The sequence below is a fragment of the Mesoplodon mirus genome (genome assembly GCF_964341445.2).
Source record: "Mesoplodon mirus genome assembly, chromosome: 16".
NCBI classification, from domain to species: domain Eukaryota; kingdom Metazoa; phylum Chordata; class Mammalia; order Artiodactyla; family Ziphiidae; genus Mesoplodon; species Mesoplodon mirus.
In genome coordinates, this window is record NC_138992.1 from 26372839 (window position 1) to 26389547 (window position 16709).

Sequence of the window (16709 nt, forward strand, 5' to 3'; positions counted from 1 at the left end):
AGAGAAAATACATCATTAAACTCCTGCCCTTCTTTAGAAAGCTGTAAAAGTAAGTAAATAAATAACAACCACACTTTGGTTTATTTAAAGATCACACAAAAATGATATGCCCCAAGCACCGTGTTTATGGGGTCAGCCTCTGACAATTAGTCCTGGGTTTTAATTTGGAATGTGTGACCCTAAGTAAATCACATAATTTCTGTCTGCCTCAGTTTTCCCTTCTGTAAATCAAGTATACTTCTACCTCATAGTATTGTTATTATGATTAAATAAGGTACTGAATGAGTAAGGGGCTTACAAAAATTTGCTGGCATAAAGTAAGCACCCAGTAAAGGTTAGGTGTTTTTTATTAAAACCTGAAATTTTACTAAGCAAGGCGTTGAGGCCCTTGAAGTAAATGCCAGCTAGAGGTCCCACAGCCAGTTGACAAAGCCAGAACTAAACAGCTATGTTTCAGGTCAATCTATGAAAAAGCCCTCCCTACTGTACCTAGCTGCCTGCTTTACCTCTTTATATATATACTTTCTAAAACTACTTACACGGAAAAAAAGGAGCTAAGTGTGGCTCACTCATTCTTGCAAAGACTTTTGAAAAATGCAGGATTCCCAGACGCTTTCTGGAAATAATGAGGACAACCTTGAACCGAACCACACAAAGCAGTTAACATAACTGCCCTAACCCTGAGTTTAGCAGATTTATACAACTGGAAAATTTTGTTCTTGAGCATTTGTGAGCGCACAGATTCCGGGAAACGAGAATCTAATATAGTAATCCGTGAAGCGCCTTCAGGATGAATGTAAGATTCAGAGTCACTGAGCGCCTCACTTCCTCCTCCGGTCTCACCTCCCTCCGCTCCCCGCTCTCCCCACAGCTGGCGCTGGGAACCGCCGAGGGCTGGGAGGGAGCGCGGGCGGGGGCGGCCACCCTCCGCCGCAGCCGAGGGGCCGGAGCCGGGAGGCGCGTGGCGAAGAGGCGAGGCTAGACAACCAGCGCGGGCGAGGAGCTCAGCCGCGAGCACAGCCCTCTTCCCGGACCTGTGAATTCAGACTCACGTGTAAATCGCGAGGATCAAATCGAGGCTACGCAGCCAGCTGCGCCCACTGAGCGCACCCCAGATGTGCCCGGAGCAGCAGGTGAGTCACCCTGCCCTCCTCCTTGCTCCCGCCCTGTGTCCAACAGGTTGGCCGGGGCGCGACTCCCAGGGGCCCCGTGGATGCACTTCTAGCCTCACCTGGGCACGGCGCTCGGCTTCTCCCTTTACCGAGTCGTCGTTACTATTTAAACTCCTGCCCCAGCCCACGCCTGTTCTAGTCCTTGTCTTTTTGCCTTCCCTTCTCCTAAAATGACAGCTCCGCTGTGTGCGGAAGAATGCCCCCAGAACACCTGCTCTCCGGGAAACTTGTAGCGACAGAAAAGGCTAAACCGAAGGGCGCAAAGTGCCTCAACGCGTGACGGGAGCTGGCAATGGTGGCCCCTAGTTCTCAGTGACTCACTGGGACCTATCAAAAGTCATCATTAATTGTCCTCGTTTCTCAACCAGGAGGTCAAAAATTAGGGGAGGAGGGAGAAGAAAACGAAGCGTGAGTGACAGACTAGAAGGAGAGTGGATGCGAGCAAATGACTCGGACCCCGCACCCAGGTCACCCTCCCCCACGTGCGCGCATCCCCAGCGACCACTCCCTGGGAGGCCTGTGAAACTGCGCAGCAAAAGCAGAGAGAGGAATATATATCCTGAAGTTGGAAAAGACTCAGACCCGGTTACCACTTCCTTTGCCTTCTGAACTTTCCGTTTTGGTCTCCTGCAGGCGGGAGTGAGTCTTGCCCTTCCCCTTGCTTGCATTCCTCCAAGATTCGTCGTGCCCTCCTCCACTGTAGACCTCCCTCCCCCTTCCCCTCCCCTCCCGCTCCAACCCCCAAGCAGGGAGGCCTTCAACCCATACACCTCCCGGGCTGGAGATCTCAATTACAAAGCTGGGGAGGGGGTACTGAGTCCGGGAAGGACCATGGCGACCGGCAGTGTGCCCTGCGGATGTCCTCGGCTTGGTCCACACCTGAGCAGTTCCCTGGGCACGACCCCTCCGCTCCTCCCAGACCCGGCGCTCAGACACTTGTGCGCTGCTACCGCGCACTCACAGCTCCCTAGCGGCAAGAGGGAGAACGAGCACAGGCGGGTGGAGAGAGTAAGGGTTCGGGGGTGGGAGGAACCCACCTCGGGAGCCCGGGAAATCCCGGCCTTGCCACCGCCCCCAACTCTGTGGCGCCCTCCGGCAGCGGCGGCAAGGATGGAGCTGCCTCCCCGAGGCCGGGCGTCGCCGGACTCGCCGCTGGACAGCGCCTCCCTGACCTCGCTGGACTCCAGCGTCTTCTGCAGCGAGGGCGAAGGGGAGCCCCTGGCGCTCGGGGACAGCTTCACGGTCAACGTGGGCGGCAGCCGCTTTGTGCTCTCGCAGCAGGCTCTGTCCTGCTTCCCACACACGCGCCTTGGCAAGCTGGCCGTGGTGGTGGCCTCGTGCCGGCGCCCCGGGGCCCTGGCCGCCGTGCCCAGCCCCCTGGAGCTCTGTGACGACGCCAACCCCGTGGACAACGAGTACTTCTTCGACCGGAGCTCGCAAGCATTCCGCTACGTCCTGCACTACTATCGCACCGGCCGCCTGCATGTCATGGAGCAGCTGTGCGCGCTCTCGTTCCTCCAGGAGATCCAGTACTGGGGCATCGACGAGCTCAGCATTGACTCCTGCTGCAGGGACAGGTACCCTCGAGGCGCTTGGTGGCTGGGCGGGGCAGCGGGCGCGGTGGAGAGAGGGCGGCAGAGGGAAAGATTTGAGGCTTTACACAAGCCTCGCTCAAGCCAGGCTTAAGGACACCTGTACCCACTTCAGAGCTAGAAGGTGGGGTGGCAGTGGAGGCCAGAAAGTGTCAAAGCCAACTTCTGATTGGAAGTTTCTGAACCTTCTCCTTTTTCCAGTATGCTAATTCATTTATAAGTCAAGAGAGGTCAGGCTTGCAATAAATATTTGGTGGTTAAATAAATGAGTCAGAAATCTTATGCTCCAAAAAATGCATGTATAGGGTTGTAGGTTTCAGTGGAGAGCGTTATTGTTTATCAAACCTAGGCCACTAACTTTTAAAACTTGGACAGAGAACTGCTTTAAATACAGAAGACAGAAAGTTGGTTCTTTGACTGTGAATGATTGTGGGACTTTGGTGATTTATTATTTTGCTATTATTTTGCTATTACTACCATTTCTTCATGAATACCTTTCCATTAGCCACCTTAAAAAAATTACATATCGCAAACTTCTGTTCCTGTTACAAGAAAAAATGGGTGATAAAATGCTTTAATCTAAAGTAGCTTTGCCATGTATAAATTCTTTTGTATAAATTTCTACCATGAAAGTGCTATTTTAAAAACAATAATCCTAAATGAGAACATTTGAGTACTGTGGGAAGAAAGCCTGGGTAAAATATGAATGAACATTTTCTGCATTTTACTGAAATAAAAAGCATGACTTCACTGCCAAGTTTAATTCTCTTTACTTCTGTATTTTAAAAAAAGTTAGACTAATCACCAAGTTGTCTTCTCTAAAAGATACTTCAGAAGAAAGGAGCTGAGTGAAACTTTAGACTTTAAGAAGGACACAGAAGACCAGGAAAGTCAACATGAGAGCGAACAGGACTTCTCACAAGGACCTTGCCCCACCGTCCGCCAGAAGCTCTGGAACATCCTAGAGAAACCGGGGTCTTCCACAGCTGCCCGAATCTTTGGTGTCATATCCATCATCTTCGTGGCAGTGTCCATCGTCAACATGGCTCTGATGTCAGCCGAGTTAAGTTGGCTGGACCTGCAGCTGCTGGAAATCCTGGAGTATGTGTGCATTAGCTGGTTCACCGGGGAGTTTGTCCTGCGCTTCCTGTGCGTGCGGGACAGGTGCCGCTTCCTGAGAAAGGTGCCAAACATCATAGACCTCCTAGCCATCTTGCCCTTCTACATCACTCTTCTGGTAGAGAGCCTGAGTGGGAGCCAGACTACACAGGAGCTGGAAAACGTGGGGCGCATCGTCCAGGTTTTGAGGCTGCTCAGGGCTCTGCGCATGCTCAAACTGGGCAGGCATTCCACAGGTATTTGGGTTTCATTGATGCCTCTTAATTTGCCATTGTTTTTAAGCATTAGTGCTTTGACCATGGTCCAAGGGAAACGACTCTTGACTCTAAATTGATACTCAAAACTACCAACTCCTATATTTCACCCAATTATGATCTCCAGAAAGGTACTGAAAAGAAAAACCTTGAGGTTTTATCACTGGTATAGAGGACAAGCTGCCTCTCACAGAATTCCTCTCCTTAAGACATTTGAGAAACAATTTAACCATATGTTAACTTTATTTTAACCCAGGTGCCCAGAAGATGTACAAAAATTAAAGATACTCTGTTTCTGGAAGGTTCTACATAAAATATGCACAATTAGCACATAAAAAGATATGCACAGATTATATGTGATATATAGGAACGTAAGCCAGTTTCTTTTCTGTGTCCAAGGAAATATCACACATGTTCCTTGGGAGAAGAGAAAGTCCTCCAGGGCCTTCTCTGGCTATGCAGAAAGAGATGACTGGGCACTGGTGGCTCTCCCATGATTTTTGAAGAAACAATGGAAATTTTGCTTTGGAAGAAAGCAATTAAATGCTTTTTTAAATTAAATTTTTGTTAATTAAATGCTTTGTCTAGTATCTGAGAATTTTTTTGTCCCTAATTGGGGAAGCACAAGAGAGATGGTAACAGGAATTCCTTAGCTTTTTGAATGTATCATAAAGCCTTGAAGATATAAAGACCACTCTCCCTAGAAAAATCTCTACACAACACACACACACACACACACACACACAATTATATGTGAAAATTTTAGGCAATGTCAGAGGAAATCACACAAATCCATTAAAGATGATGCTTGCATCCCCAAGGGCAATGATTTTCAGTGGCTGGCCCAGCCGGCTGTTAGATGTTCTGGAGCACATATATGTTACCTTATGTTAGACTTTAATGAAAATAAGAATCCCTTGAAAACCTTGTTAAAATGCAAATTCTGAGCCCCAATCCCTGCGAGTCAGATTTTAGTTTTGGGGGTTGGATCCAGAAGCATACATTTTAACAAGCTAATTTTGATGTAGGTGGTCTTGAACCACACTTTGAGAAACACTGGAGTAGGATGCCATATTTATACAATACATATAAATATAAATAATTTGACTAGAGAGTCCTATTCCCACCTATTTCCCTAGATGTATGCCTGACTGGTCACCTAAAAGGAGTTGATGGTAGTTGTCTCTCCCTATAAATATAGGGAGAAATTAACCTCAGATATGTTTTTTTCCCACACATCTCTGAGGAAACTATAATTTCTCCTAATATAGTTTTAGTAGTGTATTTTCCTAGCTAGTCTCACATACAGGGATTTGATAACGGGGTTTCCAACAACTTTTAGAAGTACCACTCTTTGTTTTCTGACACACATAATGGGATACTTTCTTCTAGTATTTATAAACTCATCACAGTATTCAATTTAAAAACACCCAGTAAAGACTACATTTTTTCCCAAAAGAAAGGAAAAAGAAAATAACAGTAGTTTCCACAATGTCACCTCTTCAAAGGTTTTGTCAGTTCTAAGGAAAGTAGAAGGATTAATAAAGCCTTAATTTATTGAAAATATATGAACAGTTGCATAAATATTTGACAATTTTATCTTAAGCATTACATTTAGCAAAATATAGACATAGATCACATATTCCCCTATGTATTAACTATAAATAAAAATTGAGAAGCATTATAGAATAATGGTTAGGAGGACAATGGATGGACCAGACAGCCTAATTTTAAGTCTTTAGTATGTAACTTTGTACTAGATATGCTACCTTTCTGTGTCTCAGTCTGCTCACCTCTAGAATGACATAAGTATAACATCTATCTCATATTATTTTTTAGGATTATCTGAGTTAATTGAGGTAACATGCAGAAATTCAGGCTGCTTTGTTTTTTTACAAAATGAAATGTTTAGAATGTTGAAATGAAAACAACCTTCCCAAACACTATGCATTTCTTCATATGTTGTCAATATATTTCAGAAATGCAATTTAATACAGACACATCAGGCCAGTTTCCTGAAAGGTATTCTAAAGATATTCTTTAAATGTCTTTTGAAGTTAAACCTCAAAGTTATATTCATTGGTCTTTTTAAATAGTTGGTTAATAATTCAAGAACATCTGAAAATTTCAAGAACAAAATTCAAAATAATGAGAGCACAAATAGTATTTTAATATATTTAAAATAGTCTTCAGTGAGTGAATAAAAATTTAAAAGTGATTCCAAGAGGCACTGCTTTGGACTTCTGAGACCATATCATTGTGGCATCATGTTAATATGACTTCAAAATGTGGATAAACTTTAATCAGTATCTCTCTAGAGTTGGAAAGATACCTTATTCAAATCACGATCCTGTAATGGGCTCCTCTTACTATCCTGAGGGTTTAGTCTCGTCAGAGGTGGGATTGGACTCTCCTGGGTCTGTCTTGCAGAATCCTCAGAATTAGCAATGGGAAATTCACCAATGCCTCATAGTGAGTGAATTCCCTAGTGGCTCCAGTCCCCTGTACCTTTTTGCAATGGAGGAATAGTCTGTATTCAGGTCTATCTCCCTACAGGAAAGGAGAAATTCTATGTATTCAAGGGAGATAGTTTCCTATAGCTTTGGTATTAAGGACAAAAATTTCAATGGGTGCAATGGGAGTGCAGGAACCCCTCCTGCTACACCTCTGAGAATGTCCTCACATGTACATTTGATGTTCTTATGTCAATTTTTTCACTGATTCCTAACTTGTTTCTGCTGCTTCACTTCATTCTCATCTTTTACTTCCTCTGACTTTCAGATAATGATGCCCCTAATTGTATTAAACTTTATCAGGAAGGTGAGAAAAACAGACATAAAATATAAGGAGACAACATAAAACTTCATTAGAAAAGTGTGCTAAGGTGAGGCACTGAAATGCAGACCTGACCAAGAGAGCCCTCCACGTGCAATGCTGCAAAGTTTCCCATTGTATAAAGTACAAACTCCTATCAAACATCCCCTGCCTGCCCTCCAACTCATCTCTCACCTTTTGTATAAATTGTAGGTTTTTAATAAATGATAAGTGAGTGAATGAATCTATCTATATTTTTCTATCCTTCTCAATCTGGCCCCATCAACTAGACTAAGAACTTCCTGAAGATTATAATTTATCATCTATATATCCCCAGAACATTGCCCAATGCTGGAGCCATATTAAATGTGAAATGCATGTGTGTGGGTGGGTAGCAGAGAAGGAGAAGGGAAGGGAGGGACGGACGAAGGAAGAGAGGAGGGGTGCCCATGACTGACACCGATTGTTCTGTTACAGGCTTACGTTCACTTGGAATGACAATCACTCAGTGTTACGAAGAAGTTGGCCTGCTGCTCCTATTTCTGTCTGTAGGAATCTCTATATTTTCAACTGTGGAATATTTTGCTGAGCAGAGCATTCCCGACACAACCTTCACAAGTGTCCCTTGTGCATGGTGGTGGGCCACAACGTCCATGACTACCGTGGGATATGGGGACATCAGACCAGACACCACCACGGGCAAAATCGTGGCCTTCATGTGTATCTTATCGGGAATCCTTGTCTTGGCCTTGCCCATCGCTATTATTAACGACCGCTTCTCTGCTTGCTACTTCACCTTAAAGCTCAGGGAAGCAGCTGTTAGACAGCGTGAGGCTCTGAAGAAACTTACCAAGAATATAGCCACTGACTCATATATCAGTGTTAACTTGAGAGATGTCTATGCCCGGAGTATCATGGAGATGCTTCGATTAAAAGGCAGAGAAAGAGCAAGTACTAGGAGCAGTGGAGGAGATGATTTCTGGTTTTGAATTCACTTTCAGTTTATTTACAAAAGCCTGTGTAATACTAACTTGATTGATAAAGCCTTGATATGGATGTCTGTACACTGCTGATGAGTCTCTTTTGAGTACTACCTGTGTTCATTTGGTTCGTACGTTGCTTGATCTACTAGAATAATTCACATCCCCCAAAACAGCAACACTTTGTTTTGACACATTTGAGTCTCAAAAATATCTATTTAACACAATCAGGCCAATATACACATGTCTGAATTGTCAAATACCAAATAATATTGCAGTGCATTCAACAAAGTTAAATGTTTTACACATCACTACTTTTTAGAATCTTTTTTTTTTTTTTTTTTTTTTTTTTTTTTGCGGTACGCGGGCCTCTCACTGTTGTGGCCTCTCCTATTGTGGAGCACAGGCTCAGCAGCCATGGCTCACGGGCTCAGCCGCTCCGCGGCATGTGGGATCTTCCTGGACCGGGACACGAACCCGTGTCCCCTGCATCGGCAGGTGGACTCTCAACCACTGTGCCACCAGGGAAGCCCAAATTTTTAGAATCTTTTGCACCACTAATTTTAAAAGATGGAAGTTAAACTGCATAGCCCAGAGAAAAGATAAGTAAACATTTAAGAACACACTGGACAACTTTGCCGTTTAAAGATCCTCTCCAAGTAAATAAATCCCTCCTTTCTCCATCAGTTAAAACTGTTGAATATAACAATTCTCTTTTCAAGACAAAATCCTGATTTGATGGTCATAGACTGAGTCCCTATCTTTCCTCTGGTGCAGATGACCGATCACAAATGGACTGAGCTCTGTATTCTATCATTATGGTTGGAGGTAGAAACCCAAAACTGCTTAGACTGTGGTAGAAGAGTGCTACCCAAAGGCTTCGAGAGTTGTGCATCTTCATCCTCCCCACTGAGTGCATATGTGCAGTATAAAGGCGGTATCTCTTAGTACTCCATGGAAATTAGGTGGTCTTAAAAAAATCTCTTTATTGATGTAGTGTTCAAGTTATGTCCTTAAAATCATGACTTTGTAAGTAAAGGTGAAGTAGTGAACATCCTAAATGTATATACACTGAAATTATTAAATAGTCTTATTTCATAATATGAGAATGATATGTTGAATGATACCACTGGGTGAACTTGACGATCTTTTATTTGTTAACAAAAGATATTATGGATAGCTTTCTGACTGTTGGGGTAAATAGCAAATGTTTAAACTTTACACACATTTTGACAGTCATTCATGATAATAATAAAATTTCTAGTCAGTTTGTTATATAATTAAAGCCAACAGCTCTACCTAAGCCTAAGAATTAGTTTATGATTTCTAATATTCCAGTAAATGAGGTTTTTAAAACTAAGAATAATACAGATTTATCACTTTCATACCTGCCTTTTTAATGGGTGTAACAGTGTCCCCAATGGGATAAAAATTGTTTCTTGGTGGGGGGACAAAAATATCTTACTCTTTTTATTCATAAAATACATATACATGCAATACATAAACAGATACAGAGTATATCTATGGTATTAAATTTTCATGGGATGGGAAAGTAGAAAAAAGAGCCCCTTTCCAGAGTTGCGCTATGATAAGAAATAAACATTGAGAAAGACAAATTTAATATACGTCTGTACCATATTTTATTAAATCTATTTAAGATACCCTATTATATTATGAACTACAAAGAAGGAAAGGAGGAAGAGAGGAAAGACAGAAAAAAGAGAAAGAAAAGGAAAGAACAAAAGAAAGTCCAATCAATTGTAAGATGCCATTGATTGTAAAATGTGTCCAGATTTTGGACACGTAAAAATTTCAAACATGCATCTTAATATTAATGAAATATCATATGTGCTACCTCTAGTTTTCTGGTATGCATGCTTAACTTCTAAAAACATCTTCATTGATAACATGAGTTTTAGATTGTATGCTAAAATCCTTTAATCCTCTTGGCTTGTTTCTACTTCTCTCAAATATTATGAAAGAGTTAAGAGATATGTGTAGTAGTAAGTATTTTCCCTCTTACACAGTCCCCAGGTGCTAGAGTATGGCACAGGTCCAGTTGTCCTAATATAAATATGCCATCCACAATCTGAAGGGGAAATAGAGATTAGACACAGAAGGCAAACTTATCCTGACTTATCTAGAACTCCCCCCAATAAGAGAGTTACTCTGATCCAGGACTGTGCTCTGTATTCATCATGTTTTATGTCACTGTATCCTCAAAATATTCCTATTATATAATTACTATTGCTATACTCTCCTAGTTATATCCATGCAACAAATATTTATTCAGGACCCATTTGTATGCTGGGCACTACAGATTCTTTGTTAAATCAGACCAAGTCCTATTCTCTTGTATTTAACATTCTATTCAAGGCTGTGAGGGGAACACAGACAACAAAGCTGAGGCACAAAAAGATGAAGTAACTTGGCCCAAATTCACACAGCCCATGCATGAGTGACAGAACCGAAGAATGAGTCCCAATCTGCTGGACCCTGAAAATGATACTCCTAAAAGGCATATGACAGATTTCATTATTCCCACACAACCTGTGCTTAGGGATTCCCTTCCCAGGCAGGCAAGCCAATTTCTCATGGGTGGAGAGGCTCAATATGCCTTAAGAAAAGTATCAGCTTATTCTCAAGGTGGAATGGAGCTTTTAAGGAACAGTCGTCACATCGTGTGGTCTTTATTAGACAAAAAAAAAATATTACCTTAAGAATAATAGTTGGAAAGTGAAAAAAATGAAGAAACTATATGTATTATATATATACTTTTTCCTACCACAGAAGATTCTAAACATGTTCTCCAGAAACATGGTATGTTAGCTATATAAATTTTGTTGAGATGTGGACAATTCAAAAGAAATTTTCAAATATCACTGCTTAGTCAACCTTGCTATTATATAAAATGTTGGTGCATTTTCAACAAATTATACATATAAGCAGACCAAATTTAAGTAACAAATCAAGGCAGGAACTCTGTTAATCTTATATCTCAACATCTAAAAAAATTGATGTTTGTCAAAAACCTAAGAATTATTGCTATAAAATGGTATTTAATTTGTTTGGACATATAAATAATAGAATTATTGGCTTTAGGCTATTTAAAAAACACTAATTAAAAACATTTGAGTGCACAGAGGGAATGCTTGAGTACCTAAAAGAGCAATTTTAAGAAATTACTGAGGTATGTTTGGTAGAAGTGGCATCTTCATGTTTTACTGGGTTTTTTTCCCTATATATACAAAGAATAGTTGCATTTATCATTTTAATTCAAATTAGTATAAAGCATAATGTATGAAATGCACAAAGAAGCTAATTGAGGTAGAAATCTCAGTGCTGTGTTTCAATGTGGAATCTTGCTCTCATGAAAATCTTTTGACTAGTTCTTGCAAAAAATATACATGCTGGCCCAAGTTATCTAAGCAAAACATTATCAATGAGTAAGCTTACTGCTTTGACAAATATTTCCACTGATTCATTTTCTTAATATGAAAAGCCTGCTCTTTTGAAATATGAGCCATTAATATCTCTGCCCTATCAATCCTGCAATTCAGTCCAAGACGCTATCAGTTGGCAAATGATGTGTTCTAGTGCTTCCCTTGGTGATTTCCCTTTGCAAAATCACCCCGACTCCCGAACCTGTCTTCGAGCCATGCTGATATGTGGAAAAATGTCACCTAAGGAGAATTTTACTCACAAACTCCACTTGGCATTTGCTTATGTGGTGTTCTTTAGGGATAATGGGATAACTGAGATGCTCACCATCTTCATGTCCTCTTTTGCCTTGTGTTAAAATCACTCTCTTGCTTACGACCTCAACTCCATTGAGGTATTCAGTTGGTAAAGCCCAAACCCTAACTAAATCCAACCCAGTGCCTATTTGTGCTGTCCCTGCAGAGCTGATCGTGATTACAGAAAAAAACCAATGTGTGCTGACTGCTCTCATTTTACATTCATGCCTAAACCCCAAATGGGTTCTTAATGCTGCAAGGCAATCATACTGCAATTCCTGAAGCTATTCACTCTCTAGATAAATATAAACCTCTAACACCTCCCTTTGATTCCACTTTCACTCAGAAAATAGAATCAGTTAGAAAAGATTTTCCACAAGGGCCGGCACCCACATTTATCCACCTACCTCCATCTGTGCATATTCATCTGCCTTTCCTTCTATCATGAGTTGAACTGTCCACTCCTCCCTGTAACTCTAGGACATTGCTTCAGAATGCCTTTCCCCTCTCCCTACTATACCATCTCTTTCCCCCCTCCTTAGTAGATCATTCTTATCATGAAAAAAACATAATTTAATTTTTTCCATCTTAAAAACAAAAACAACAGCAAACAAATGACAAAAAAAACTTGAATCTACTTCATCCTCTAGGAAACACCCAATTCCTTGCTCTCCTCTATGGCAAAATTTCTTGAGAGCATTTTCTAGTCACTCTTTTCATTTCTATATTCACTTTTTCTCCCCTATTCTTTCTTGATAATCCACTCACACCAGTCTCCCACCACTACATCTCCTCTAAAGATGTTCTTCTCAAGGTCAACGATTACCCTGTAATTGCTAAATCCAGTCATCAATTCTCAGACTTCATATTGCTTGATCCATCAGCAGCATTTACAAGGTTAATTATAGACTTCACTATAATTGAAAAACTTTTTTCACTTGACTTGCAGCCCATCACACTCTCCTGATTTCCCTCCTACCTCATTGTCCATTCATCTTTTCTGGTTGAGAAGGTCAATCAGGGCTTAATCCTCAGGCCCCTCCTTCTCTCTATTTACATCACTACCTTGGCAACTCATCCTGTTTTATTGCTTGAATACCATTGATACTTGGTCAATTCCCAAATTTCTGTCTTCAGACTAGACCTCTCTTCTCACTTCTTGCATCTTCAGATTTGTGTGCATAACTGCCTATTCAATGTCTACACCTGAGCATCCAATAAATATTTCATGATTAGCACATCTAATACCAAATTATTGATATTATCCCAAAAACCTATGTCAGATCAAGTACTCTGAGAAGCTGAGGCCAAGATAGCTGATTACTGTAATTATGTGCAAGACATTTATTGTAGGGGAAAAAAGCCTGTGAAGAATAAAGAGGAGGAATCTAGAGAAAATGGGAAGAACCTTCAAACCATGATACCAATCTGACACCTGTGAAGAAGAGGGAGAGAAGAGGATTGGGTAAAAAGAGTCTCTGATTACAACCCAGTTCTAAGAAAATTTCAACAGAGTTGATGCAGAGTCCTGAGCAAAAGTAGCCCATTAAGGAGCCCCACCTCTTTTAGATATGGGACTCAGCTCAAGTCAACAGTCAACCATGCTGCCCTCAGGAGGAGATCTGAATGGTGGATTTTCACAGCCACCACAGTCAAGCCCTGGAACTGCGCAGGTCTGCTTCGCCATGCACATCCAGAAGGAGCCCCTCCAGGGATTCCACGGGCCTCTCTTTCTGAATAAAAACTTTAAAAAAGGAGTTGGTAGATGAATTAGATCGTTCATTGTTGCTTCGCTCTCAGAATAGCAACTGGTAGTCATCCTCTCCTTGCTCCTCTGTCCACATCACCCCACTCACAGCACATGATTTCCCCCAGTAAACCCTTGCAGCCTAAAAAAGTTATAAAGAGAATTCTAATCTGCTTATACTCTTCTCTACCTCAAAGAAAAATTGTATATCCTGAGAAACACTTTTATCATTATTGTGGACTTAAGTGCAGCATAGCTAGTTATGCTGCACAGAGATGTCATTGCCATGTTACTTAATATTTTTCTGAACAAAGAAATGGTATTAATAAATTGATATTGCAGGGGGAAATTTCAAGACAATTTAAATCCCATTTTATTCATTTCTGAACTGGTAACATCATACTGACTATGACACTATTTTAATGGGCACCATTAAAAATCCAATGACTGAAAAATTCTTTCCTGTTTATATATTAATTTATGTAAAACCATTGAGTTAGATAAATACATTTAGCTTTCAACAGCATGATGCAACTAAATCTGAAGTAACAAGAAAAATATGTTAACTTCTGGATTTCCTTTTCATGTTCTAAGTTGAGGGACATTTCTTCTAATTACACAAAACCTTACTTTGTCTTCCTTAGAAAGTATATAGTCTAAGAGGTTTTGTAAGTAAAGGAAGATAATGGTAATGTGTGTATTTTCTACATTACTCTATCATTCAATACTCAAAGTATTTCCAAAGAAATAGTAGTTGAACTAAAGAAGTTTTAATAAGTTTGGTGCATGCACACACACAGACTGAGAGAGAGAGGGAGAGAAAGAAAAAGGGAGAGAAAGAGGGAAAGAAAAAGAGAGAGCGAGAGAGAGAGATTGAGGGGTAAAAAATTAGATACCAAATGTGATTTTTTTTTTTTGGTTGAATACAAATGTTTTATTCTGGGTGCTTTTTAACATTTCAAACATCATAGATAGCAAAAAAAATATTGCAAAAAGATTTAAAATATATAATTTACATAAAACCACAATGTAAGTATATGTCTTCATTATATATATTTTATTCATAATTTTGTTTATAGCTTTATTTTAGTATTTTTATGGTTCTAGTAATGTAAGTTGTATCCTTTATAAAAGCCTTGCAATATTCTTACTAGAAGTCAACATAAAAGAATACCAAGTCAAACTAGCCAAGGGTCTAAGTTATCCATGTACTGATTTTTGGTCAAAATACAGATTAGGATAATTTTCCTTTGGTGATTCAAACCTGAGACACTTGCCATTAGGCTGACATTTTTCTTTTCTTTTTTTTTTTTTTTCAAGTGAATTCTTATTTTTTATTTATTTATTTTTTTAAACATCTTTATTGGGGTATAATTGCTTTACAATGTTGTGTTGGTTTCTGCTGTATAACAAAGTGAATCAGCTATATGTATACATACATCCCCATATCTCCTCTCCCTTGTGTCTCCCTCCCACCTTCCCTATTCCAGCCCTGTAGGTGGTCAAAAAGCACCAAGCTGATCTCCCTGTGCTATGCGGCTGCTTCCCACTAGCTATCTATTTTACATATGGTAGTGTATATATGTCAGTGCTACTCTCTAACTTCGTCCCAGCATGGCCTTCCCCAACACCGTGTCTTCAAGTCCATTCTCTATGTGTGCGTCTTTATTCCTGTCCTGCTCCTAGGTTCTTCAGAACCATCTTTTTTCTTTTTTTTTACATTCCATATATATGCGTTAGCATACGGTATTTGTTTTTCTCTTTCTGACTTACTTCACTCTGTATGACAGACTCTAGGTCCGTCCACCTCACTACAAATAACTCAGTTTCATTTCTCTTTATGGCTGAGTTATATTCTATTGTATATATGTGCCACATCTTCTTTAGCCATTCATCTGTTGATAGACACTTAGGCTGCTTCCATGTCCTGGCTATTGTAAATAGTGCTGCAATGAACATTGTGGTACATGACTCTTTTTGAATTATGGTTTTCTCAGGGTATATGCCCAGTAGTGGGATTGCTGGGTCATATGGTAGTTCTATTTTTAGATTTTTAAGGAACCTCCATACTGTTCCCCATAGTGGCTGTATCAATTTACATTCCCACCAACAGTGCAAGAGGGTTCCCTTTTCTCCACACCATCTCCAGCATTTATTGTTTGTAGATTTTTTGATGATGGCCATTCTGACCAGTGTGAGGTGATACCTCATCATGGTTTGGATTTGCATTTCTCTAATGATTAGAGATGTTGAGCATCCTTTCATGTGTTTGTTGGCAATCTGTATATCTTCTTTGGAGAAACATCTGTTTAGGTCTTCTGCCCATTTTTGGATTGGATTATTTGGTTTTTTGATATTTAGCTGCATGTGCTGCTTGTATATTTTGGAGATTAATCCTTTGTCAGTTGCTTCATTTGCAAATATTTTCTCCCATTCTGAGGGCTGTCTTTTCTTCTTGTTTATGGTTTCCTTTGCTGTGCAAAAGTTTTTAAGTTTCATTAGGTCCCATTTTTTTGTTTTTATTTTTATTTCCATATCTCAAAAATGTGGGTCAAAAAGGATCTTGCTGTGATTTATGTCATAGAGTGTTCTGCCTATATTTTCCTCTAAGAGTTTTATAGTCTCTGGCCTTATATTTAGGTCTTTAATCCATTTTGAGTTTATTTTTGTGTATGGTGTTAGGAAGTGTTCTAATTTCATTCTTTAGATGTAGCTGTCCAGCTTTCCCAGTATGACTTATTGAAGAGGCTGTCTTTTCTCCATTGTATACTCTTGCTTCCTTTATCAAAGATAAGGTGACCATATGTGTGTGGGTTTATATCTGGGCTTTCTATCCTGTTCCATTGATCTATATTTCTGTTTCTGTGCCAGTACCATACTGTCTTGATTACTGTAACTTTGTAGTATAATCTGAAGTCTGGGAGCCTGATTCCTCCAGCTCCATTTTTCTTTCTCATGATTGTTTTGGCTATTCAGGGTCTTTTGTGTTTTCCATATAAATTGTGAAATTTTTTGTTCTAGTTCTGTGAAAAATGCCATTGGTCGTTTGATAGAGATTGCATTGAATCTGTAGATTGCTTTGGGTAGTATAGTCATTATCACAATGTTGATTCTTCCAATCCAAGAACATGGTATATCTCTTCATCTGTTTGAAACAAACAAAGAAAACTACAGACCAATATCACTGATGAACCTAGATGCAAAAATCCTCAACAAAATACCAGCAAACAGAATCCAACAGCACATTAAAAGGATCATACACCATGATCAAGTGGGGTTTATCCCAGGAATGCA

At 40.3% G+C, this 16709-nt stretch overlaps 1 protein-coding gene across 1 annotated transcript; it reads left to right on the forward strand.

Annotated features, from left to right (window-relative positions):
• Positions 1–2249: 2249 nt before the first annotated feature.
• KCNV1 (potassium voltage-gated channel modifier subfamily V member 1) lies at positions 2250–7940 on the forward strand (the record flags this gene model as incomplete). Its single annotated transcript, XM_082601177.1, has 3 exons — positions 2250–2749; positions 3590–4119; positions 7429–7940. The coding sequence occupies exons 1-3, from the start codon at positions 2283–2285 to the stop codon at positions 7938–7940; spliced, it is 1509 nt and encodes a 502-aa protein (XP_082457303.1). The 5' UTR covers positions 2250–2282.
• Positions 7941–16709: the final 8769 nt, after the last annotated feature.